Raw genomic sequence first — 25,783 nt, forward strand, 5'->3', positions numbered from 1 at the left:
GTTGCCATGGTTTACATATTCAAAAAGGAGGGAGAAGAAGAACAAACTCATTTAATTCCACCCCTTCTCCATAAGTCATTTACTGATAATTAACCAGCTTCCTTATTGAGTTATACATATACTCTAATTAATTTTCCTAAACTTGTCTAAATATAATAATTATTACCTTTTATCTCTGCCATACGAAAATATAGATTAATTACTGATATAATTATCCTTATCAAAATATAAATTCATTATCAATCAAGAATACCAATTCGTTACAAACATATTTATCTTAATCATTCTGACAAGTTGTTATCTTTTCGTATATGTGCATATTATTATTTGTAATATACAATATGCATATGTAATACAATATACAATATATATATATATATATATATATAGTATATACAATACACAGTATCTGACCTCGCATATAAAATACAATATAAAATATGATTATACATTATTCTTATACACAAACACATACTGTTTATATATATATATATATATATATATATATATATATATATATATACACACATCTGTTTTGAAAAGTGCTAGATAAATATATTTATTATTTTATTATTATTATAATAGCACACACTCACAGCAACATTCAGTCTCTGTAATTGTCTCAGTCCAAAGCCCAAAATTCAAAATGCATTGAATAAAGATAACACAATATTAGGATAACGTGCCATTAATGAATGAATGAATGAATTTATTTGGCATATTTCCCGACGGACAGTTTGGCAATTGATAATTTCATCTACCAGACAACTACACAGAGTGCCGGCTAACGTAAACTAATGTAGGTCCATTTTAGCTAAATGTCTACACTATTGTCTCATTAATGAGTCTAGGGCCCTGTGACTTCCTCGATACAGAAAACATGGATGGAATCGCGGAATTGGGTAATAAATGGAATCAACTGTAAATCGCTGAATATCGTGGAATTTACCAAAATGTGGATTAAATTTATAAAAATCAGGGTTTTCGCTGCCACTTTAAGCGTTGAGCCAAATGACCAGAAAAAAACTATGTTGTTATGTTTTGGTGTCATTTATGGGCACGCTGCTTTCTGTGTCGGCGTTTCACCGAGGGAGAAGCTCATCTCCTCCACACACAGTCACATTGCAGAGGCCGTCTGAGATGACTAGCCAAGTTCACACTACGCGACTTTAGCCCTGATTTTCAACTCGCCAACAGTTTTGGAGCTCCCCGACAAAAAGCCCCAGATCAGAGGCAAACCTGCGTTGGCTCGATGCTCGAGCGTTATGTGTGAACTGTTCAAAGACACAAGCCGAGAGGCTCGCTGATGCAAAGCAGAGAAAAAAACAGACAGAAACCTGGCGGAGGTGTCGCCTGTTAGTCATCCAAAAAAATTAGGTGAGGATTGAATGTTTTGTTTTATCGCTGTATTGAAACAATTTCTTTGTAAAAAATATTGCAATGTTGTGTTACATCAAATTTATTGATATTCATTACATGTTTAATATTTTCGTATTGATTTGTTGAATTGTATTCATCCACCACATGATGAAACTCTGATGATAAAATGTGCTTAAATTGTAAAAAACTGAATTGAGAAAAAAAAACAGACTTCATAGGGCCCCATCATGTTCCAAAACAAATCCAAAGCAAATTGTTTAATTACGTTGTGGTTATGACGGTATTAGCCAATATCATCTTAGCATAAACAAAATGGAACTATCAGGAGCTAACGTTCCGCACTTTGGCTAAGGAGCTCAATCGTCAGCAAAATGGTAACGTTACTAACGAGTAGTCCCAGAGCGCTAACGTCAAGTTAGACAAGTGGAATTTGGAACAAATACGCAAGCATGAAAATAACATTAACACCTAATGTTACATCCAAATTGTGATGGCTAGCGTTTGCTAAATCAAAACAACTCAACTTTATCAGGCCAATTAATAGTCCCAAGGTGAGATTCTTATCTTAATTCCCCAGTGAAACGGAATATTTGAGCTGTGTACAGTTACAAAAGGGATTTAAATCAAATCCTGTGCATTTCATTGGACCGCTAAAAGTGGCCGTGCTTAGAATGTAGCGTGATACGGAGCTACAGAGGACTGTGGCTCCACACACACGTCCCTCGTCGCTAAAAGTTACAGCTTGATTGATGGATGGATGTCATGATATTATTGGTTGAAATTGGTTGGTGCTAGCTTACATAAGCACGCATCATTTTGTTTTACCGGAAGTAAAAGATTTTTTCGTATTTTGTTTTTTACATCCATTGTTAAATAGATGTAAAATATGACTGAGGATGTGATCTAAAAGAGTTAAAAGGGCATTTTTCATTTCATCAGCTTTAAAGCATGCAGGCAGTCAAGAACTGACCTCCCAGAGATGCGACAGTATGACAGCTGATACTTCTGTATTGCTTGACAGATAGCAGCAGCAATACAGGCTGTTGCTGGGGTGGGTATTGTCTTTTAATATCCTTTGGCTCTGCGCAGGCACCTCACCCCACTAATAACACTGATTCTCGTTAGATGGGTACCGCTGAAAGTTTCATCTGAACCGGCAGATTTACTGCTGTTGCTGTCAAAAAAACACTGATGATTTTGATATGTGACAGCCTGGTGAATCTTTTGTTTAAAACTTTAGGTTTCCAGTCTGACTCTTGTCATCAGTCTCAGGTTCAGAAGTCTCCAGTTTCGTCATCAGTATCTGATTCTGGATATCTATCTGGATCTGAGTTTCTGACAGGTTCTGGTCCTCAACAGTCCTCTCCATCAGCTTCTGTTTCCATCTGTTCAGTTGAGCTGCTGGCTGGAGGCTCTGCTTCTCTGTTCTCCTCAGTTTGAGTTTGATGAAGCTGAGAGGACTGGTTTTTGTGTTTTTTCAAATGGTTTTTGAATTGAGAAGACCAAGTGAATCTTTGGTCACAAACTGAGCAGCTGAAAGGTTTCTCTCCTGTGTGGATTCTCATGTGTTTCTGTAAACTTCCACTCTCTGTAAAATATTTCTTACAAACTGAGCAGCTGAAAGGTTTCTCTCCTGTGTGAGATCTCATGTGTTTCTGTAAATCTCCACGCTGTCTAACAAGTTTCTTACAAACCGAGCAGCTGAAAGGTTTCTCTTCAGTGTGAGATCTCATGTGTTTCTGTAAATCTCCACGCTGTCTAAAAGGTTTCTTACAAACCGAGCAGCTGAAAGGTTTCTCTCCTGTGTGGATTATCATGTGTCTCTTCAGATGTCCACTTTCACTGAAAGCTTTATCACAAACTGAGCAGCTGAAAGGTTTCTCTCCTGTGTGAGATATCATGTGTGTCTTTAATTTTCCTCTTACAGCAAAGCTTTTATCACACATTGAGCAGCTGAAAGGTTTCTCTCCAGTGTGAGATCTCATGTGTTTCTGTAAAGCTTCACGCTGTGTAAAAGATTTCTTACAAACCGAGCAACTGAAAGGTTTCTCTCCAGTGTGAGATCTCATGTGTTTCTGTAAAGCTCCACGCTGTCTAAAAGGTTTCTTACAAACCGAGCAGTTGAAAGGTTTCTCTCCTGTGTGGATTCTCATGTGTGTCTTCAGATGTCCACATTGAATGAAAGCTTTATCACAAACTGAGCAACTGAACAGTTTCTCTCCTGTGTGGCTTCTCATGTGTCTCTTTAGATGTCCACTTTCACTGAAAGCTTTATCACAAACTGAGCAGCTGAAAGGTTTCTCTCCTGTGTGGATTCTCATGTGTATCTTTAGATGATCACTTTGTAAGAAAGTTTTACCACAAACTGAGCAGCTGAACGGTTTCTCTCCTGTGTGGATTTTCATGTGTCTCTGTAAAATTCCATTCTCTGAAAAAGATTTCTTACAAACTGAGCAGCTGAAAGGTTCATCTCCTGTGTGAGATCTCATGTGTATCTTCAGATCTCCCTTAAAGCCAAATCGTTTATGACACTCAGAGCAGCTAAATGGTTTCTCACCAGCACTACATCTGGAATCACTGACAGGGACTACATCATTATTCAGAGAGTTTAAACGTGACTGAGGCTCTCTGGTCTCCTTCCAATCATCACTGTTATCAGTCTCAAGTTCAGAAGAGTCTCCAAATTTGTCATCAGTATCCGGATCTGGATATCTATCTGGATCTGAGTTCCTGGCTGGTTCTGCTCCTCCACAGTCCTCTCCATCAGCTTCTGTTTCCATCTGTTCAGTTTGTCTTTGATGAAGCTGTGAGGACTGAGGTTTCTCTTCATCATCTTCACTCTTCACAGGGACAGGAGTGAATGGGAACTTGATATCAGCCTCCTCCAGCCCTTGAAGCTGCTCTCCCTCCTGACTGGTCCAGAGATCCTCCTGTTCCTCTTTAATGTGTGGGGGCTCTGGGTCCTCCTGGTCCAGACTGGAGCTCCAGTCCTGCTGCTCTTCTTCACCAACAATCACTTTTTGTACATCTGAAGGTAAAACTGAAATACAAACAAACAGCTGTTAATATGAATGATAATAATAGATTGCTATTCAGCAAAATTCACTCTGATAATGATGCAAGTTCACAATGACATCATCTGCTTTACCTTGGGTCCCCAAAGCCCATCATACAATACAATGCAACCCCATTACATGATATTAAATATAATAATATATAATAAAAATAAGAATTTATATGGCAACTTACATTTTAACTCATGATTATACCATGGTCTGGGGGAATACTCGATGCTGATTGGCTGCAGGGTGTCCATTTAATCCTGATAAAAGACACCTACTAACTAGTTACACAGGGCCTCTCATTTGTTTGTGATATTGATGTGGGGACAATGACATGGCTGGATAGCTAGCTAGTCTTATTGTTAAACACACTGTCAAATTATATTGTTATATTATACTGTTTTTCAACCGTATGCAATGTTATTGACTTTGAATCTTGCTAGCACAACGTTCATAAGGGTTCTATGAGCTGAGCGGACTAGAAATATCTCCCGTTGCCAAGTCGTATCTAAGGTTCATCCTATTTGCTAGTGTAGTGAACTACTACCTTTCCATTGCATAACAACCTTATGGTTTGTAAAATACTTTAGATTTTGGTTGTAAAACGCATGAAAATATAAACTAATGGTCTTAATTTTTTTGTGACCATGTGACCATGATATATGCAGGATAATGCCCTTCGAGGTGTCCATAAGCAGGAATTAATAGAGTTTGTGGAGGCAACCATCCTCTTATTCTGGCCTCATTATCTCTTACATATAACAGGACATTGAAAAGGTTGTCGATCGTGCTCTATGATCTGTTATATTTTGTTTGTCTTCACAAGCACACAAATAATGCATTTGTTTGATGAAGTTACTAGAAATTATGGGAAATAAACAATGAAATTACATATGACAGAGTGGCAGATCGTTGTGGCCGCTGAATGTGGTCGTAGAATCCTGGATGTCCGAGAGTTAATGACCATGTATGAGTGAGAACATGGATTAAACTAACGTTACAGTCTGTCGTTACAGTATGTTGCCCCTCACTGATTCAAAAATACATTTGACAGTGATTATCTAAACTGCATTAAGCACTACTAGAGGAAGAAGAAGAAGAAGAACAAGAAGAAGAAGCAGAACAACAACAAGAAGAAGCAGAAGAACAAGAAGAAGAAGCAGAAGAACAAGAAGAAGAAGCTGCCCGGCTCGTACTTAATGGATAAATAAATATGGGGCAGCCCTAAAGTGAAGCAGTAGATCTGGGCTTCTACGGGCTGAGCTGGATTGTGACTTCTTACCGTCTTCTTGGGTCAGATGTGTTTGGTGCAGCTCGGCCATGGGGAGGTAGTCAACAGCATAATCAGACAGGTGTGGTGGAGGTCTAACCTCCCTCGGAGGTCTCCGGCGTACCACTTGTGGATCGGTTCCGACATCGGTATCCTCAGGCTCCATTATCGTCAGTAATTACTGGATCTGGTTCCAAGGACCGCCTGAAACCGGAATCAGATTCAGAATCAGCTTTAACGGCCAAGTAAGCGTTAACACATACAAGGAATCTGACTCTGCTGAGATCTGCTGCTCTCAATGTACAAACACAGAAAAATAGACCTACGGATAAAAACAGGGAAAACAAAGTTGAACAAGGTAAATAAACATTTGACCACTATGCACATATAAATAAATATGTGTCGCCTGTCAGAGCATATATGGACGACCTCACAACACCCACCACGACCAAGGCCTATACTGTACGTCTGTTGAGAATGCTTCAAGAGAGCATCGAGCTGTAGTGTGATATTATAGTATAGTAGTATATATATATATACAGCATACTGCATACTATATTATTACTTTACAGTAGGCTACATAATATACTACTATACTATAATATATTGACTCCAGTGATATTATGAAAGCAGGTATTCCTTCGGCTGCTGAAGGCAACGAGCAGACTTCTAAAACCCGCCATAAGAGCGGATGTTGTCTTTTATGTGTATTTACCCCCAAAATAAGTTCATTATTAAAGGTTAGAAAGATTAGAACCAACCTGCTCTGGTAGAACCAGAGAAAGAACAGAGAGAAGAAGAAGTAAAGAGAACCAACCTGCTCTGGTAGAACCAGAGAAAGAACAGAGAGAAGAAGAAGTAAAGAGAACCAACCTGCTCTGGTAGAACCAGAGAGAGAACAGAGAGAAGAAGAAGTAAAGAGAACCAACCTGCTCTGTGTAACTGAAGCTGAGGGTGTAAAACAGCGTCCAGTAGTTTCTGTTGTCGCTCGTTCTCCTCTTTTGATCGAGAGAGTTCCTCCTCGTACTCTGCTATCGTTCTTTCAAACAGCCCACATATCTCTTCAGCAGCCGCAGTTAGTCGCTGCTTCACTTTACACACTTTCTCTACACAACAAAGAGACTCTGCTAACATCCATGTTGCTGCTGGACGCCATCTTGATCAAGTAGTGTGAAGTTAGCCTCAGTAAAGAATACAGCTTCCGGGGCACCTTCAAAATAAAAGTCCAGAGGTGTTACTGAAATTACTGGCTTCCTCAGAAAAACCCACGCAGGAAGATAAATGATTAAAATAGACTTTTTAAAGAAAGACATTCATTGACCTTGAAGGTTCATTCTTCAACTTGGAAACAAAAGCTTCAAAACATTTCTCAACACAATCCAGTGAACATTTTTTCTGTTGAAAAGACGTCAAAATTCGTTCAAAAGTTAAAGTTTTTTCATCGACTATTCAAAGACGTTGATTAAACATTCACATTTAGACCACCGGGATTTGCATTAGTGAAATTTGTCATCCTCTAATTTGTGCTAATAGAGAGATGAAGTCGCCCCTCATCCCGTGACCACCATGGGACCTTATTTCGGAAAAAATATGAACGGTAGTCAATGCAGAGATAATATTTTTTTTATTTCCTTTGAATTGCTCCATGAATCACACAGATGATGTTTGAACATTTAAAAGATATTTTTTCAAGTCCAGAAAGTCTCAGTTTGTGGTAAAACTGTTGAAGTATCAGACTGTGAAAATACATCATTAGAAATACGACACACACAAAACTTAAATCGTTGGCTTGCTTTCCTCACTTCAGTTTCTCTTCTCCTGCACTGATTGAACAGCCAATCAGAATTATTTCTCTCACCGACGAGCACCGCCGACGATTCAACGTACTGAATTGGCCGAAAAAACTCTGACACGGTCAGACTAGAGCTGACGGTGAGGGACACACCGGAAAAACTAGAAAAACTAATTTTTCAAGTCCAGAAAGTCTCAGTTTGTGGTAAAACTGTTGAAGTATCAGACTGTGAAAATATGTCATTAGAATGACGACACAGCCTAAAGTATTGTAATGACGTCTCTCTCTCTGAATCTACGATGTTTAGTGTTTCCTAGCTAGCTAGTGTTGGTGAAAGCTAAGATAGCAATAGATCACAAAAACTCACACAAAGACACAAGGTAGGTATGAAAAACACTGTATTTACAAATCTCTACATAACTGTACGTACAAACTACTTTAGATAAAAGAGAAAAATACAATAAAATAGGATAAGATTTATATCTCATATATTGCAGTAATAAGTGAATGATTGCTGAATTTGCCTTTTTAGAAAACAATGTTTTCTTTTAGGTCTGTTATGTCTTAAAAAAACATCTTTTACAGGTGTAGGTATGGCTTCAGGGAACCCTTGCTGCTTTTATTTTGAACCCCAGAAATTCAAATACACCGGAAGTGGTACCTTGGAACAAGATGGCTTCTCGTTGTAGCTGTTGTTGTCCTTTTTGCTGATTTAAGAGATTTAAATGTGTGTGGGCTCCAACAGTTCTGATCCATCAGAGCCTCTGTGTGTCTGGATCAACCTGTCTGAATGGACTTTGTGCTCTTCAGCTTTTATTCTGAAGGTCTGACCTCTGACTCATCTCCCGGTAGCCTACAAAGCTACTGAAGTTAGCTTAGCATGCTAGCTGGTTAGCAACACAGCTGCTAGTCAGAGTGACCGTTTGATGGAGAGCAAACTGTGTTTCTGACGGAGTTTGATGGAGAGCAAACTGTGTTTCTGACGGAGTTTGATGGAGAGCAAACTGTGTTTCTGACGGAGTTTGATGGAGAGCAAGTTTCTGTCATTGTGGTAAAATGTGTAAAGTCCAAATGCTGAGAGCGTTGGTGAAGCAGCGACTAACTGCGGCTGCTGAAGAGATATGTGGGCTGTTTGAAAGAACGATAGCAGAGTACGAGGAGGAACTCTCTCGATCAAAAGAGGAGAACGAGCGACAACAGAAACTACTGGACGCTGTTTTCAACCCTCAGCTTCAGTTACACAGAGCAGGTTGGTTCACTTTACTTCTTCTTCTTCTCTGTTCTCTCTCTGGTTCTACCAGAGCAGGTTGGTTCTCTTTACTTCTTCTTCTCTGTTCTCTCTCTGGTTCTACCAGAGCAGGTTGGTTCTCTTTACTTCTTCTCTCTCTGTTCTCTCTCTGGTTCTACCAGAGCAGGTTGGTTCTCTTCATGTTGACTGAACGATGTTTCGGTTTATCGGTCGACCTTCAGCTGAACGCGTCTGTGGTCGTCATAGTTACAGCTGTTGAAAGCAGGAAGTGAACACGTAGCCTCCTCGTGAATGCCTCTTTGTTTAGTTTTTCATTACAATGTCAAAATATACCGGATATGTTTGGCTAGAGATACACCGATCCGACTTTTTCAGTTCCGATACCGATATCTTGACTTTGGGTATCGGCCGATACCGATCCGACACCAGTGGGGTTTTTTTCACTTTAGTTTTTATTGATGTTTTCTAAGGTTATTCACATATCAACAATATATTGGCATGTATACAGTCATACCCACAGACAAAAGGAACAGATACAGGCAGGGTTTGAAGTTAACTTTCTTCACTTCCTGCCATTGTGGCAGACAAGTATATTTATTTTGTCTGTCACTCAGAAATCTCTGCACTAAATGAAGGAATATCATTTTAGATCTGATGTCATTCAATCTTCAATATATTTTACACAAAAAACATTTTATACATGGTAAATTACAGTGTTCAATCTTCTGGGGAGCCCTATGTTTTGGGTTACTGTACACAATACTGTACTTTGTTATTGTCATCTATAGTGGTTGTTTGCATAAAAACACACAATTCAAATGATTATGATTATTTAAATATTTGCTTTGATTGAAAAAATCTTGGCAAGCTGTTTGGAGCTAGTGTTAGGAAGTTAAACAGGTCATAATTCTCTCTCTAATATCTATTTTATATTGATGTGAAAACATCTCCTTCAAACAACTGGATATATTCAAATTTCTCGCCAAAAAAAAAAATTGGTGGATGGTTGATGTATTTTCCACGTTTCTCCAATACTCATCTGAAATGTTTGTGTTAAACTCCGACTCCCATCTTTATTTTTCCGATACCAGTGTTTAATCAGCTGTATGCCTCACTGTGTGGAAGTGTCTGGGATTATTCTGTTATGTGTAAGGGAACATCAGGCTTGACTTAAACATCGCTTTATTAACTTTGTAAAACTAAATGTAACAAATAAATACATAGATATGCATTTACTGAATTGTTATTTATCATTAAAATAATAAATTGTACATCAGTAACATGGTCAAAAATCTTCTAAGTGTGATGTAGTGTAAACATTTTTAGTGCAGCAACAAATTGCTCAAAACTTAAACAGGAATTCAAATTCCAGTATATAATGTATATGAGATATAAACAAAGAAATGAACTGAATATATCGGCCCCATTGTCACCGATACCCGATCCATGTATATGAGTCAGTATCAGCCCGATACAGGTGTGCAGATCAACCGTCTGAAGCTCAACTGTTTCGGACTCACTGCCAGTCATCTCCCTGAGGTTTTTGATGTTGGCAGGTTCCGTCCTCCATACAGTGGTCAGTAGAAGTTTTTGAGCTGTGATGTGAATGAACAACAACATTTCTCTGTGTGTGTTTCCTGTTTCCTGCAGATGTCCAGCGGCTGTTGGTGGTTAAAGAAGAGGTTCCCCCTGAGCAGCAGGAGTGGAGCTCCAGTCTGGACCAAGAGGACCCAGAGCCCCCACACATTAAAGAGGAACAGAAGGAACACTGGATCAGTCAGGAGGAACTCTGGACCAGTCAGGAGGAACTCTGGACCAGTCAGGAGGAACTCTGGACCAGTCAGGAGGGAGAGCAGCTTCAAGGGCTGGAGGAGGCTGATATCACCAATTTCCCATTCACTCCTGTCCCTGTGAAGAGTGAAGATGATGAAGAGAAACCTCAGTCCTCACAACTTTATCAAAGACAAACTGAACAGATGGAAACAAAAGCTGATGGAGAGGATTGTGGAGGACCAGAACCAGCCAGGAACTCAGATCCAGATAGACATCCAGCCCGTGTCAGTGATTCAAGATGTAGTGATAGTGAAAAAAAATTTAGCTGCTCTGAGTGTGGGAAAAGATTTGACTATAAGACAAATCTTAATATACACTTGAGATTTCATAAAGGCGAGAAACCTTTCAGCTGCTCAGTTTGTACGAAAGCTTTTACACAGCGTGGAGATTTACAGAAACACATGAGAATCCACCTAGGAGAGAAACCCTACAGCTGCTCAGTTTGTAATAAATCTTTTACAGAGAGTGGAAATCTACAGCAACACAAGAGAACCCACACAGGAGAGAAAAGATTCAGCTGCTCATTTTGTAAGAAACCTTTTACACATAGTAGAAGTTTACAGAAACACATAAGAGTCCACACAGGAGAGAAACTTTTCAGCTGCTCAGTTTGTAAGAAAGATTTTTCAGAGAATGGAAGTTTAAAGAAACACATGAGAATCCACACAGGAGAGAAACCTTTCAGCTGCTCAGTTTGTAAGAAACATTTTTCAGAGAATGGAAGTTTAAAGAAACACATGAGAATCCACACAGGAGAGAAACCTTTCAGGTGCTCAGTTTGTGATAGAGCTTTTAGAGCAAGTGGACATGTAAAGATGCACATGAGAACCCACACAGGAAGGAAACCTTTCAGCTGCTAAGTGTGCAGTAAAACTTTCATTGAAAGTGGAAAACTGAGACACATGGCTTTCCCTTAGGGCTGACCCGATTTCTTCAAAGCTTCGACCATTGCCATGGTAGTCAATCTCCAAATCAGTATTTGAATGCTTCATTTTTTTAAATATAAGTATATTATAATAAAGTATGAATCCAAAAATTGCCCATGAAATACATTATTAATTATTAATATTCAACATGAATTATAATTAGTTATAGACGGATATCATTGTTTGTTGCATGTAGAGGAGCGGCAGCGGGACTGAAACGTGGGAGACCGACAGACAGAAGAACACGTCGAAGCTTCGAATACCTTTAAATATTATTCACCGAAACTTTGAAGCGTACAAAAAATGGTATTTTGGACAGCCCTACCACACAGAGGTGAAACGATGCAGTTGCAGTGTTTGTAACAGAAGATTTGCCTGGTGTCATCAGGTCAAAAGACATAATATGTTGATGACCAGTCCTCACAGCTTCATCAAACTCAAACTGAGGAGAACAGAGAGGCAGTCTCCAGCCAGCAGCTCAACTGAACAGATGGAAACAGAAGCTGATGGAGAGGACTGTGGAGGACCAGAACCAGCCAGGAACTCTGATCCAAATAGACATTTACAACTTGATACTGTTGACAAGACTGGAGACTCTTCTGAACTTGAGACTTATGACAGTGATGATTGGAAGGAGACCAGAGAACCTTTAAACTCTCTGAAAAAGTCCCTGTAAGTGATATGAAATGTAATACCTGCTCTGAGTGTGGTAAAACATTTAGCTCTAAGTCAAGTCTGAATGTGCAAAAGAAAACTCACTCAGGAGAGAAACCATTCAGTTGCTGAGTTTTCAGTAAAAGATTTTTACAAAAGGGACAATTATTTAGTCACATGACAATTCACACAGGACTGAAGTTGTATAGCTGTCCAGTTTGTAGACAATGTTTTAGGTTTAAAACATATTAGCTGCAGCCAACAGTAGATTCTCTGCATCACCAACAGATTGCACTGCTGGAATTTTAATTGACCAATTTGTTGCTGCATTAAAAAGGTTTACACCTGAATTATAATTCCTGTTAATTTGAAGATTTTTTTACCAAGCGGTTGGTTTATATTTTTATAATAAAGAACAATTCATTAAAATGTGTATGTGTATTTATTCGTTAGATTTTGTTTACCAAAGTTAGGAGAGCGATGTTTAAGTCAAGCCGGATGTTTCCTTAAAATGTTGATTGGTTCAATTACTCATTTAGAAAAAAAAAAGATCTATAAAAAATGTTATGATAAGAATATTGATTGTAAAAGACTGTTTATTTAGAACCTGTTTATTTTATATGGAAAATACATCATTCACAAATGGTCTAAAAAGAACCACAAATATTCATTGTTTTGTGTTGTTAATTGATTTACAAGAATAAATATATACACACATTTGCATAAAGCAGCATATTTGTCCACTCCCATGTTGATAAGAGTATTAAATACTTGACAAATCTCCCTTTAAGGTACATTTAGAACAGATAAAAAATGTGAGATTATTTAACAATTTTAATCGATTGATAGCCCCACTCCAGACACATCAGACTTGTCAATAAACAGTGAAAATGATCTGTTGATAATCATAATGACATCATACCGGCAACATTACACCGTTACTACAGTTTCCATGTCCATCGAATATATCACAGATATTATAAACTAAATATAAAACAATAAGAAACAGCAGTTGACTCAGCAGTTGCATTATTTTAAAATCAATCTTGTTAATGCTGTATATTTTAGTAATTACTTTTTTTCTATAGGGCTAACAATAATATTATGTCATAATATTGATACTTTAAATTTAAAATAAGTGCACGGCAGGCAGTGCACATCTACTGAAGCAAACAGAGACAATTACTGTTTTAAATTTAGCAATTTTGTTACTCATTATTTATCACTATTAAATTGTTGGATTTTATCAGATGCAAAAAAAACACAACAACAACATATTGGCATTATATATAATATAAGATATATTATACATATAATATAATATATATATATATACTGTATATATATAGTATAAGATATATTATATATCGGCCATTGAAAAACCCGGAAGGGTCAACCACTACCTGTAAATGTCACACAGGTGAGCACACTGGCGAGCACACTGGCCGGTTTCTTCTGATGATGATGAGGATGATGATGAGGATGATTCAGGCTCTGCCCACCTCTGCCTCCCATTCTGGGGGGGAGGGGGTTAACCTTCGTCCTCTGGCCTTCGTGTTACACGCACACGCACACACACACACACACACACACACCACTTCCTGTTTAAACCTCATTCATCCTTAGCAGCAAACAGATCCTCTTAGAATGGCAGTCTTACTTTGAAAAGACTTCCTGCCAATCTGAAACCTGCACGATGTTAACAGTGATATCAACATAAATAAATACATTAAAACAAAATGGCTGGTGCTCTCTTGGCCACGACGACTTGTGGCCAGGGGGAGCGTACATAATCTCAGATATGTTTGTACCGTATAAGTTATTTATTGTTAAATATTATTTGTCTTAGTAAAAAAAACAGAAAAACAATGACATCACTCACCCAGTGGGCTCAACATGACCGCCGCGCCCTCTCCGATATTCTTCAGGGAGTCCTTGTTGGCCTGTGAGGCTGCAGACAGAGGTCGCTGATGATGTCATTAATGAGTAGAGGTCGCTGATGATGTCATTAATGAGTAGAGGTCGCTCGCTGATGATGTCATTAATGAGTAGAGGTCGCTCGCTGATGAGGTCATTAATGAGTAGAGGTCGCTGATGAGGTAATTAATGAGGAGAGGTCGCTGATGATGTCATTAATGAATAGAGGTCGCTCGCTGATGAGGTCATTAATGAGTAGAGGTCGCTAATGAGGTCATTAATGAGGAGACGTCAATGATGATATCATTAATGAGAAGAGGTCACTACTTTTATTTCAATTGTAAATTTGAATAAATGCTACATGTGTTACATTGTCAACACAACACATTGAAAATGTATGACTTAATAAAGGTTAAACAAAATGAGGAGAGGTCACCGATGATGTCACTAATGAGGAGAGGTCCGTAATGATGTCATTAATGAAGAGATTTTGTGTTATCATGTGTTCAGTTGAGCTTCTGGCTGGAGGCTCTGCCTCTCTGTTCTCCTCAGTCTGACTCTAATGACCAACACATTTATGTGATTTGATTTGTCGCCGCCAGGCAAATCTTCTGTTACAAACACTGCAGCTGAATCGTTTCTCCCTCGTGTGGACGACCATGTGGTGAGTTATAGAACTTTTTTCTGAAAATCTTTTACCACAAACTGAACAACTAAACGGTTTCTCTCCTGTATGAGTTTTCATGTGATTCTTCAAATGTGCATTCGACACAAAACTTTTCTCACAAACTGAGCAGCTGAATGGTTTCTCTCCTGTGTGACTTCTCGTGTGTAACAGTAAACTTCTTCTCTGTGCATAGGTTTTGTTACAAACTGAGCAGCTAAATGGTCTCTCTCCTGTGTGACATCTCAAGTGTCTCTTCAGATTTCCACATTCAGTGAAAGCTTTATCACAGATTGTGCAGCTGAATGGTTTCTCTCCGTTGTGGATTCTCATGTGTTTCTCTAAACTTCCAATCCGTGCAAAAGATTTCTCACAGACTGAGCAGCTGAAATTTCTTTCCAGTTTATGATATCTCATGTGGCTCGTCAGAGCTATCTTGATGTCAAATCTTTTATCACACTCAGAGCAGTTAAATGGTTTCTCACCAGCACTACATCTGGAATCACTGACAGGAACTTCATCATCATCATCAATAATGATGAAGTTCCTGTCAGTACTACATCTGGAATCACTGACAGGAATTTTATCATTATTCAGAGAGCTTAAACCTGACTGAGGTTCTCTGGTCTCCTTCCAATCATCACTGTTATCAGTCTCAGGTTCAGAAGAGTCTCCAGTCTTGTCAACAGTATCTGATTCTGGATGTCTATCTAGAACTGAGTTCCTGGCTGGTTCTAGTCCTCCACAGTCCTCTCCATCAGCTTCTGTTTCTATCTGTTTAGTTGAGCTGCTGGCTGGAGGCTCTGCGTCTCTGTTTTCCTCAGTTTGAGTTTGATGAAGCTGTGAGGACTGATGACCAACACATTTATGTAGTTTGACCTGATTCGACCAAGTGAATCTTTTGTCACAAACACTGCAGCTGAAAGGTTTCTCTCCTGTGTGGAGTCTCATGTGTAACGGTACATGTCCTTTCCGTGCAAAAGATTTCTTACAAACTGAGCAGCTGAAAGGTTTCTCTCCAGTATGAGATCTTATGTGTCTCCTCAGATGTCCCCTGGTCCAAAATCGTTTCCCACACTGAGAGCAGCAAAATCGTTTCTCAAGAGCAACAAATCTCCAGTCACCGACAAGAATTTCAACATTATTCAGCGAGCTGGAACTTGACTGAGGTTCTCTGGTCTCTGGATCTGAGTTCCTTGCTGGTTCTGGTCCTCCACAGTCCTCTCCATCAGCTTCTGTTTCCATCTGTTCAGTTTGTCTTTCATGAAGCTGTGAGGACTGAGGTTCCTCTTCATCATCTTCACTCTTCCCAGAGACAGGAGAGAAAGGGAACTTGATATCAGCCTCCTCCAGCCCTTGAAGCTGCTCTCCCTCCTGACTGGTCCAGAGTTTCTCCTGTTCCTCTTTAAAGTGTGGGGGCTCTGGGTCCTCCTGGTCCAGACTGGAGCTCCACTCCTGCTGCTCAGGGAGAACATCTTCTTTAACCACCAACAGCTGCTGGACGTCTGCAGGACAGAAGGAAGTACAGACACGTCTTGGAAAACTGTAATTTCATGTTAAAGAAACTATGACATTGAATTACTCTAGGGCCGCAGCTACAAATTATTTTCATGGATTAATTTCATTATGGATTAATCGTTTGGTTCATAAAAAAAACATTAGACAAAAACACATAAATAAAAAATAATTTGTCCCTGTTGCCATAAAGCATCTTAATATGTGAGGACAGCCCACCACCTATATCTATTTATTTACCCTTCATTCAGTGCTGGTACATGGTGCTCATTCTTAATGCAGCTTTTATTGGTGTATTGTGTTTTAATATGTGCTGTCTGGATGTGATATGTTGTTTTAATATTAACTTGTAATAGCAGTTTTTGCACATGCAAACCAAAGACCAATTTCTGCCTTTTGTACATGAAAAGCAAACAATAAAGTATTTTCTATTTTATTCTAAATGCAACTTTACTCTGGTAATATTACAACATTTCCCTCAAAATATTACGTCAATATTCTCGACTTCTCCGAGCACACAGATACGTGGGACACGTTTTGAATGTGCAGAAAGTTTTGAACATGAGCAGAAATCTTGCTGAAAGATATGTAAGCTATGAAAGTGAATGAATGTAGGCTACTACAGACTGTGAATATGATGCCACAAGCACATTTAAAGAGGTTACTTCCCCAAACAAAACACACAAAAGAGGGTGGAAGAGTAAATGATGCCTACATGACTCAGCAGAGATATTATTAAATGAGAGAAATTGATCTACAGGAGAGTAAATATTAATACAGAATGCCTGAGGGCCTGACTGAAATATATTCCATTATATTTTTAGATTTTATACACTTCCACCATAAATTGGTGCATAAAAATTCACCAGAGTGCAGGAAATAAAGTGGTTGACGCTCAAAATTACCCACAAGTCACACATATTGCGTCATCCACACAGCACCCCCCACTTGAAACACGTTCCCACGCCTTTAGCACCGGATTTGCATAAAGTTGTTTAGACCTCAACTTTATGCAAATGAGGAGCAGACGACGTGACGCCACGTCTCTCGAATCGTGCCGCCACACCACCAGAATGCATTGCACAGCTGCGTACATCGGCCCAACCCCAATGTCCTGTGTTTAGAGCCGTCCCACTGTCAAATCATCAAGTCCTTGAATTCTCTCTCACTGAAATTTTGTGACAAACACTTCCTGTAAGTCTGCATTCCTGCAGACTTTGCCTGAGGGAATTACCGTCAATGCATAACATTATGACAGTTAACACAAGGTTACCACTAGGGATGTTCATAATTAACCGTTAAACCATTAACCGGCATTAAGCATTTTAACCGATTAACGCTATCGGTTAAAAGAAATATTTATAATTAATTAAAAAGCTGAGCGGCTCAGAGGAGCGGCTCGTCACTTTAAGGAGAAAAGCGGGTCCACCTTAACAGCCCACCCTAAGAGGCGGAGCCGGAGTTGCAGGATACAGGAAGGCGGCTCCGGTCTCTCCGGCTCGCGTGAGCGTAACGGAGGAGTTGTAATTTCGTGGCATTTAGTCAGCAACAAATAAACTGTACACACACTGCTTTACCTACGTTCACAGCTATAACGACACCAACAACCCCAACACTCACCGCCGCCACACACACGGACACCCTTTAAAATTACGTCACGCTGATCGATTGTATGTGTGTGGAGGCGCCGCCGAGCAAGAAGCCTCCGGCAATGCTAGAGGTGCTAACGTAGCACAAATACACACACTGTTTATCGGACAATCGCTATCGTTAAGCCGGGCAGACACACAGCTGACAACCTGCATAACTAAACTAAATGTGCGGTGGAGACTTTTACTGGGAAAGTGGCGGCATATTCGCGACACTACATGCAGCATCGTAGCTGCTAAGTTAACGCTCCCGGACGGGTGAACTGGGTTCTCAGTTGTCTGTTGTGCTCATACACTGCAGCTGGCGCGAGGCACAAATCTTGTCAGTTATCGGTTAAGAACATTTTTCAAAATGAGCATCCCACAGTTACCACACAAAAAAATAATAAGGAAGGAGGAGAGTTGGTTGTGTTGCTCTGGCTCTATCTCTCTGGCGTGGAGAGGAGGTTGTGTTGCTCAGGCTCTACCTATTTGGCGTGGAGAGGAGGTCGTGTTGCTCGGGTTCTATCTGGTTGGCGTGGAGAGGAGGTCATGTTGCTCTGGCTCTATCTGTTTGGCGACGCCGGGAAGCTGCTTGACATCCTCTTGGATCCATCTCTTCATATATGTTCACAATATATGTATTACTTTTTTTCATATGGATTGTCTATGTTGTATTTTCATTATGTTGTTACTCTGTACACACGACATCTATTGCACGTCGGTCCGTCCTGGGAGGGGGATCCCTCCTCTGCTGCTCTTCGGGGGGCTATACAGATTGTAAAGCCCCCCGAGGCAAATTTGTTATTTGTGATTTTGGGCTATACAAATAAAATTGACATGACGGCATATGGGTGTCAGTCATGTATATTTACTTTACACTGAAATATTAACATGAAGGATATAAGATGGTGTGGTGGAAAGAGCCTACACTAACAGCCTACGTTAACCACTATAAAGATACATATATAACCTCTGTACAATATACTGGCCTAGTAGGGTTAAAACATTCAGACATTGCACTATGACCTGACCGACTAGATAGTGAAGGACGTTGAACCCAGGTTTATCCTGTTATGCATTGACGGTAATTCCCTCAGGCAAAGTCTGCAGGAATGCAGACTTACAGGAAGTGTTCCTAAAGGGCTCAAAATATCTGTGAGAGAGAATTCAAGGACTTGATGATTTGACAGCGGAACGGCCCTAAACACAGAGCATTGGGTTGGGCGTCATTTCCTCCTCCTCTAAAGAGGCGGTAATCTTTTCAAGGTCCTGATACTGATGATGATAATGTGGTGCTGATGTGCCAAAAGATTAAGTATTTGGTTATTTGTGGAATATAAACTAAAGTATGACTTCACAAGATGCTCCACGTTCCTCATTTTCACACTATTTACCCTCTAAAATAACAATCATAAATGTAAAATGACTACTTTATAATATTATGACTTTATTCTTATAATATTCCGACTTTTCTAATCTTAAATTTATGACCGTATTCTCGTAATATTACAACTTTATTTCTCGTAAACATGACTTTATTCTCATATTCCGACTTTTTAAATCTTAAATTTATGACTTTATTCTCATAATATCAGATTTTGTTTTTTCTCCTAATACTCCGTCACAACATTCCACCACAAAACAGAGTATTTTCACAGTGCGGTATCAGTATGATGTGAATGGTTTCCCAGCAGTTTAAAAGGTCTAATAGAAGAAGTAAAGAGAACCAACCTGCTCTGTGTAACTGAAGCTGAGGGTCCAGTAGTTTCTGTTGTCGCTCGTTCTCCTCTTTTGATCGAGAGAGTTCCTCCTCGTACTCTGCTATCGTTCTTTCAAACAGCCCACATATCTCTTCAGCAGCCGCAGTTAGTCGCTGCTTCACCAACGCTCTCAGCATTTGGACTTTACACATTTTACCACAATGACAGAAACTTGCTCTCCATCAAACTCCGTCAGAAACACAGTTTGCTCTCCATCAGACTCCGTCAGAAACACAGTTTGCTCTCCATCAAACTCCGTCAGAAACACAGTTTGCTCTCCATCAAACTCCGTCAGAAACACAGTTTGCTCTCCATCAAACTCCGTCAGAAACACAGTTTGCTCTCCATCAAAGGGAAGTGTGGACACGTTACACGGGTTATTATAGGACGGCCTCTGAGTGAGGCGAAGGTCTTGAAAGATACATATAGGCGTTTTCTTTCATGCTCATTCGGAGTATCAGGGCCACATTGAGGGGAAAAAAATGTATCTGAGATTACGAGAATAAAGTCATAATATTATAAAGTAGTAGTTTTACGTGTTATTTTAGAGGGTAAATAGTGTGAAAATGAGGAACGTGGAGCATCTTGTGAAGTTATACTTTAGTTTAAGTAACCAAATACTTCATCTTTTGGCGCATCAGCACCACATTATCATCAGTATCAGGACCTTGAAAAGATTGAACAAGAAACTGAGTTTATTGTGAAGAAAGAACCACACGGACCTGATGAGGAAGCTGACTCTTTAGTGGAGGAGGAAATTACTCATAAAGTTGTGACTTTATTCTCGTAATATTACGACTTTTTTTTCTTGAAATAGTATGACTTTATTCTCGTAATATTATGACTTTATTCTCGTAATATTACAACTTTATTTCTCATAAAGTTATGACTTTATTCTTTAATATTATGACTTTATTTTCAAAATCTTTTTTCCCCTTAATGTGGCCCTAATACTCTGTTGTATATGTGAGAGATGGAAGTAACAAAAATAATTGACAAAAATGGTAGCGATGAAGATTCATGTGAAATGAAAAATGGAGTGATAAATTATCAATTGATTTGATTAATTTAAAGCTGATTTGACAGTTGTGATATGATGAAAACAGAGCCACGATTCATCATTTTCACCATCTTACATTCATCATTCACAACATTAAATTGTGAAATCTGTGAGGGTTTCTGGACAATATTTGTAATTGTTTTATGTTAATTGATTTCCAATAATAAATATATAAATACATTTGCATAAAGCAGCACATTTGTCTTCTCCCATGTTGATTAAATACTTGAACCTGCCTGTAGACGCATCTTACTATCTGAATAATGAACCCTTTAAACCCCCCAAACAAACCGTCTATACAGCACATCCTTTGAAACATACCAAGGTTGTTTACGAAACCACAGTATTCATACTCAGGCTTGAGGCCTGCAGAGACCAGCCCTCTGAGCCACGTTGCCAGATCAGCCTGACTAACAAGAAATTCATCAGTTTCAACATTTTTGTCCTTTGTCCGCCCAGAAAAACCTGTCCCCAGTATATAGAGCCAGACTCTCCCCCACAGAGTCCCAAAGATTTTAAGTAAAATATTTCACATTGTTTTGCAATAATAGAAGAAAACATTACGGGGTTAGCAACCACAACAACTGTTATCTAAGCTACTAAACAAATTGTGGCTGTAACACTTGAAACTGAGTTGAACTAAACTAACAGATCTATAGATTTACTATGTTTACGTATGAATATTTAGTCACTATTCTTACTCATTATACCCCGAAATAACATGTCATACTAGCTTGTCATGAAGGAGGCTAAATAACGCTCCAAACTTACACTAAATGTTGGCGAGGAAAAACTGTCATGTCCATTTTCAAACGGGTGCCTTGACCTCTGACCTCCAGATATGTGAATGTAAATGGGTTCTATGGGTACCCACGAGTCTCCCCTTTACAGACATGCCCACTTTATGATAATCACATGCAGTTTGGAGCAAGTCATAGTCAAGTCAGCACACTGACACACTGACAGCTGTTGTTGCCTGTTGGGCTGCAGTTTGCCATGTTATGATTTGAGCATATTGTTTTATGCTAAATGCAGTACCTGTGAGGGTTTCTGGACAATATCTGTCATTGTTTTGTGTTGTTAATTGATTTCTAATAATAAATATATAAATACATTTGCATAAAGAAAGCATATTTGTCCACTCCCATGTTGATAAGAGTATTAAATACTTGACAAATCTCCCTTTAAGGTACATTTAGAACAGATAAAAAAATGTGTGATTAATCGTGATTAAATATTTTAATCGATTCGCAGCCATAGTTCATAAAAGAACACAGAAAGAACATGAAAGAAAACGCGTATATGTATCTTTCAGGACCTTCGCCTGGCATAGAGGTCCTCGGTCAGAGAGGACATCCAGAAAAAGCAAACTTTGGGACTTATCTTATAAATCATTAGCAAAGTAAAATGTACCACAGGTCTAACATGAGGATGAAGTACAATGCATTATTCCGTAGATCTTTTAATCTGGAAAGCACTTTGTGCTTAAGTTTGAAAAGTGCTATATAAATAAATGTATTATAATTACTAGGGCTGAGGCGATTCACCTATTTCCCGATTCAATAATATCACGATACCTGGTCGCCAATTCGATATGTATTGTGATTTTTACGTATTTTTGATTAAATATTATGATTTATTGTGATTTTTGTTAACTTTTTTAACACTAGACCATGGGAAAAAATTGAATCATACACATCTAGGGACATTCCACACACGGGTACCCGGATAACAGTACGTCGCTGCTGTAGGATTTCTAACATCTCTGACCATCAAAGAAGCCAGAATCAGTGTCGTAGGAAGTGATGATGAAGGGGGGACGATGTTGAAAGCCAAGGACTGGTTCACTAGCAGCAGACGGATCAGGGACTAGGTCTCCAGCGGTAGAAGAGCCAGGAACTCCGGCAGCTGCAGACGAGGATGTGCACTGGTTCCAGGCCCTCGTAAGCCGGTTGCTGCTGGCCCGGCGGTTGATTTTAGCTTGTAGTCCGAACGCTTCCTGATTGGAACCCCCTATGTGGTGGGAGAGCGTGCGGCGAGGTGGCGAAGCACTTTAGTTAAGCCTCGGATCCGATCCTTCATGCTGGCAGGCGGCACGGGACTCAGGGCGACCCTTACTGGTGTACGTAGGCCCCGGAGGTTTTTTAGTTAGTGAAGGAAATCAATGAATACATGTGAACCAAGTCTTGCCCTCAGTACTTCAATCCTGCTGGAAAAATATGTCTCAACAAGCATCTCTGCAACTTCATTTATCGATGCTGCTCTCCCCAACACACTTGTGTATTTTGACAGTATGGAGCCGAGTGAAGCTTTTATTGCAAATGCTACAACTAAATGGTTTCTCCCCTGTGTGGACAAGCAGGTGTTGTCTCATATGTCCCTCTCGTGCAAAACTTTTACTACAAACTGAACAACTAAATGGTTTCCCTCCAGTATGGATTTTCATGTGTTTAATCAAATGTCTGATGATATCGAAACTTGCTTTACAAACTGAGCAGGTGAAGCTTTTTTCTCCTGGATGCACTTTCAAGTGTCTGGTCAATTTTGACCTTTTTGCAAATGTTTTACCACAGTCGGGGCAACTGATGGGTCTCTCTCCCGTTTGGATTCCAGTGTTTTTCTGCAGATGACCCTTGTGGGTAAAGGTTCGAGCACATTCAGAGGAGCTAACTGGTGTTTTTCCAGTATTACATTCCATATCACTTCGAGGTACTTTAATGTTTTGCAGAGAGTTTGAACTTGACTGAGGTTCTCTGGTCTCCCAATCACAACTGTCATCAGTCTCAGGTTCAGAAGAGTCTCCAGTCTTGTCAACAGTATCAGGTTCTGGATGTCTACCTGGATCTGAGTTCCTGGCTGGTTCTGGTACTCCACAGTCCTCTCCATCAGCTTCTGTTTCCATCTGTTCAGTTTGTCTTTCATGAAGCTGTGAGGACTGAGGTTTCTCTTCATCATCTTCACTCTTCACAGGGACAGGAGTGAATGGGAACTTGATGATATCAGCCTCCTCCAGCCCTTGGAGCTGCTCTCCCTCCTGACTGGTCCAGAGTTTCTCCTGTTCCTCTTTAATGTGTGGGGGCTCTGGATCCTCCTGGTCCAGACTGGAGCTCCACTCCTGCTGCTCAAGGGGAACCTCTTCTTTAACCAGCAACAGCTGCTGGACATCTGCAGGAACTGAAATACAGAAACACACGTTAAGGAAAACTAGTCATGCTAACTAGGGGTGTAACAGTGTGCATGTTCATCTCTGTGGGATACAGGGACAAGATGACACATGCACTGTGCTGCACTGAAAAGAGTTCACTGAGAATATTCTGTCTGCATACTTACTTCTACACCAAATGCTCCAGCTGTAAAGACTGACAATTACACCTTGGGGTGGACAGGCTGTCCACCAGACAGCTCTTGTTTGTTTCTTTAATATCAATGTCTCTGTTGTGTTAGTGCTGGCTGACGTTCACTCTTTGGTTTGTCTGAAAATATGAAAGTAAACTGCAGGAATCCCAGAAATCAATGGGTACTAACAAAATAAGAGCAACTCATGGATACGAACAACAATAAGAGAAAATGTGTTAATATCGTGCATGAGGACAACTGACTATGTACTCAGGCAGCTTCGTCATGAGGAGGAGGAAGCCAAGAGAGCTGTGATGTCCCATCAAACAGTTTTAATAATTTCACTTACAGTTTAGAGAAAGTTAAGAATGTTTCAAGAAATGAGCCAGAGCGACTGAGAGAAACTGTAATATTCAATTAATTGTGCAGCCCTAGAACCGTGGGATACTGGGAACAGAGGGTGAGGGGGTTGAAGGCACCAGGAAGGCACTATTAATGTTCTATTAATGTTCTTATTATTAATGTTCTACTAATGTTCACTATTAATGTCCACTATTAATGTTCACTATTAATTTCCACTATTAAAGTTCTATTAATGTTCACTATTAATGTTCTATTAATGTTCTTATTATTAATGTTCACTATTAATGTTCTTATTATTAATGTCCACTATTAATGTTCACTATTAATGTTCTTAAGAGACACAGGATGGAGGGTAGAATTTAAGAGTAGCGGTAATGTGTAAAATGACATGATGTTACAATCTTGTACAGTAGGTGGCGGTATGAACCTTAAAGTTGCTTGCGATCCGCCAATAAATGGAGAGAAGAAGAAGGAAAATAATACTTTTGTGGGATGTTGTGGGACATATTTCAACCAAATCCAGTGAAAAATAAGGAGAAGATGGTTTGAATAGACAAACTTCCGAAAGTCATCACTAAAACAGCATTTTGAGGAAATAAAGTTTATAAAACGTTGACAGAATGTTTAATAAACAAACCTGCTCGAAGCTGAGGGTGTAAAACAGCGTCCAGTAGTTTCTGTTGTCGCTCGTTCTCCTCTTTTGATCGAGAGAGTTCCTCCTCGTACTCTGCTATCGTTCTTTCAAACAGCCCACATATCTCTTCAGCAGCCGCAGTTAGTCGCTGCTTCACCAACGCTCTCAGCATTTGGACTTTACACATTTTACCACAATGACAGAAACTTGCTCTCCATCAAAATCCGTCAGAAACAGTTTGCTCTCCATCAAACTCCGTCAGAAACACAGTTTGCTCTCCATCAAACTCCGTCAGAAACACAGTTTGCTCTCCATCAAACGGTCACTCTGACTAGCAGCTGTGTTGCTAACCAGCTAGCATGCTAAGCTAACTTCAGTAGCTTTGTAGGCTACCGGGAGATGAGTCAGAGGTCAAACCTTCAGAATAAAAGCTGAAGAGCACAAAGTCCATCCAGACACACAGAGGCTCTGATGGATCAGAACTGTTGGAGCTCACACACACTTTCTCTACACAACAAAGAGACTCTGCTAACATCCATGTTGCTGCTGGACGCCATATTGTAACTAACGCTTCCGGTGTCGTTTCGTTGATGACTTTCTAAATAAAAGTCCGTAAGATTTAAATAAATATCTAAAATTAAGAGTTAATGATGCATTGATTTAGAAAAGGAGTTGCTGTTATTATTTTTAAACATATTCTAAAAAATAAATAAAAAGGGGAAGAAACAGAGTATCAG

General features: G+C 39.6%; 4 protein-coding genes across 7 annotated transcripts in view; 1 reads left to right on the forward strand and 3 right to left on the reverse strand.

Annotated features, from left to right (window-relative positions):
- Window positions 1-515: 515 nt before the first annotated feature.
- Window positions 516-6,859, reverse strand: LOC141754114 (uncharacterized). 2 transcript variants are annotated; one of them, XM_074612971.1, is made up of 3 exons: window positions 6,642-6,780; window positions 5,725-5,916; window positions 516-4,420 (listed from the first exon to the last, which is right to left on the reverse strand). In XM_074612971.1, the coding sequence occupies exons 2-3, from the start codon at window positions 5,876-5,878 to the stop codon at window positions 2,733-2,735; spliced, it is 1,842 nt and encodes a 613-aa protein (XP_074469072.1). In that variant the 5' UTR covers window positions 5,879-5,916; window positions 6,642-6,780; the 3' UTR covers window positions 516-2,732. The 2 variants fall into 2 exon arrangements, with proteins under 2 accessions (XP_074469072.1, XP_074469073.1); XM_074612972.1 differs by lacking the exon at window positions 5,725-5,916 and having other exon boundaries at window positions 1,452-4,362; window positions 6,638-6,859.
- A 1,042-nt stretch (window positions 6,860-7,901) lies between these two features.
- Window positions 7,902-12,316, forward strand: LOC141754140 (uncharacterized). Its single transcript, XM_074613027.1, has 2 exons — window positions 7,902-8,753; window positions 10,404-12,316. The coding sequence occupies exons 1-2, from the start codon at window positions 8,561-8,563 to the stop codon at window positions 11,444-11,446; spliced, it is 1,236 nt and encodes a 411-aa protein (XP_074469128.1). The 5' UTR covers window positions 7,902-8,560; the 3' UTR covers window positions 11,447-12,316.
- Window positions 12,317-14,396: 2,080 nt separating this feature from the next.
- On the reverse strand, window positions 14,397-16,292 carry LOC141754921 (uncharacterized; the record flags this gene model as incomplete). The annotated part of the gene is made up of 1 exon (XM_074614352.1): window positions 14,397-16,292. A coding segment is annotated over one exon (1,650 nt), but the record flags the coding sequence as incomplete, so codon positions are not given.
- A 5,867-nt stretch (window positions 16,293-22,159) lies between these two features.
- The window catches only part of LOC141754148 (uncharacterized), a 122,745-nt gene continuing 119,121 nt past the window's right edge, over window positions 22,160-25,783 (reverse strand). Inside the window, exons 2-3 of one of the 3 annotated variants that reach the window (XM_074613043.1) lie at window positions 25,050-25,371; window positions 22,160-23,887 (exon numbers count right to left, since the gene is read on the reverse strand). In XM_074613043.1, coding sequence (XP_074469144.1) covers window positions 22,959-23,887; window positions 25,050-25,233 — 1,113 coding nt within the window. In that variant the 5' untranslated portion in view covers window positions 25,234-25,371 and the 3' untranslated portion in view covers window positions 22,160-22,958. Of the gene's footprint in view, window positions 23,888-24,043; window positions 25,604-25,783 lie in introns of those variants that run through there. The other 2 variants (XM_074613044.1, XR_012590569.1) reach the window with 2 other exon arrangements.

This window comes from Sebastes fasciatus, chromosome 17 (genome assembly GCF_043250625.1).
Source record: "Sebastes fasciatus isolate fSebFas1 chromosome 17, fSebFas1.pri, whole genome shotgun sequence".
Classification (NCBI taxonomy): Eukaryota; Metazoa; Chordata; class Actinopteri; order Perciformes; family Sebastidae; genus Sebastes; species Sebastes fasciatus.

What these genes read in the sequence shown, in the direction of transcription:
- LOC141754114 (XM_074612971.1), bottom strand. Translation starts at nt 5,878, where the DNA reads ATGGAGCCTGAGGATACCGATGTCGGAACCGATCCACAAGTGGTACGC. An exon ending in ACATCTGACCCAAGAAGACG is followed by an intron (nt 4,421 to 5,724) that starts GTAAGAAGTCAC and finishes TTTGTATTTCAG; the next exon opens with TTTTACCTTCAGATGTACAA.
- LOC141754140 (XM_074613027.1), top strand. Translation starts at nt 8,561, where the DNA reads ATGTGTAAAGTCCAAATGCTGAGAGCGTTGGTGAAGCAGCGACTAACT. An exon ending in GCTTCAGTTACACAGAGCAG is followed by an intron (nt 8,754 to 10,403) that starts GTTGGTTCACTT and finishes TGTTTCCTGCAG; the next exon opens with ATGTCCAGCGGCTGTTGGTG.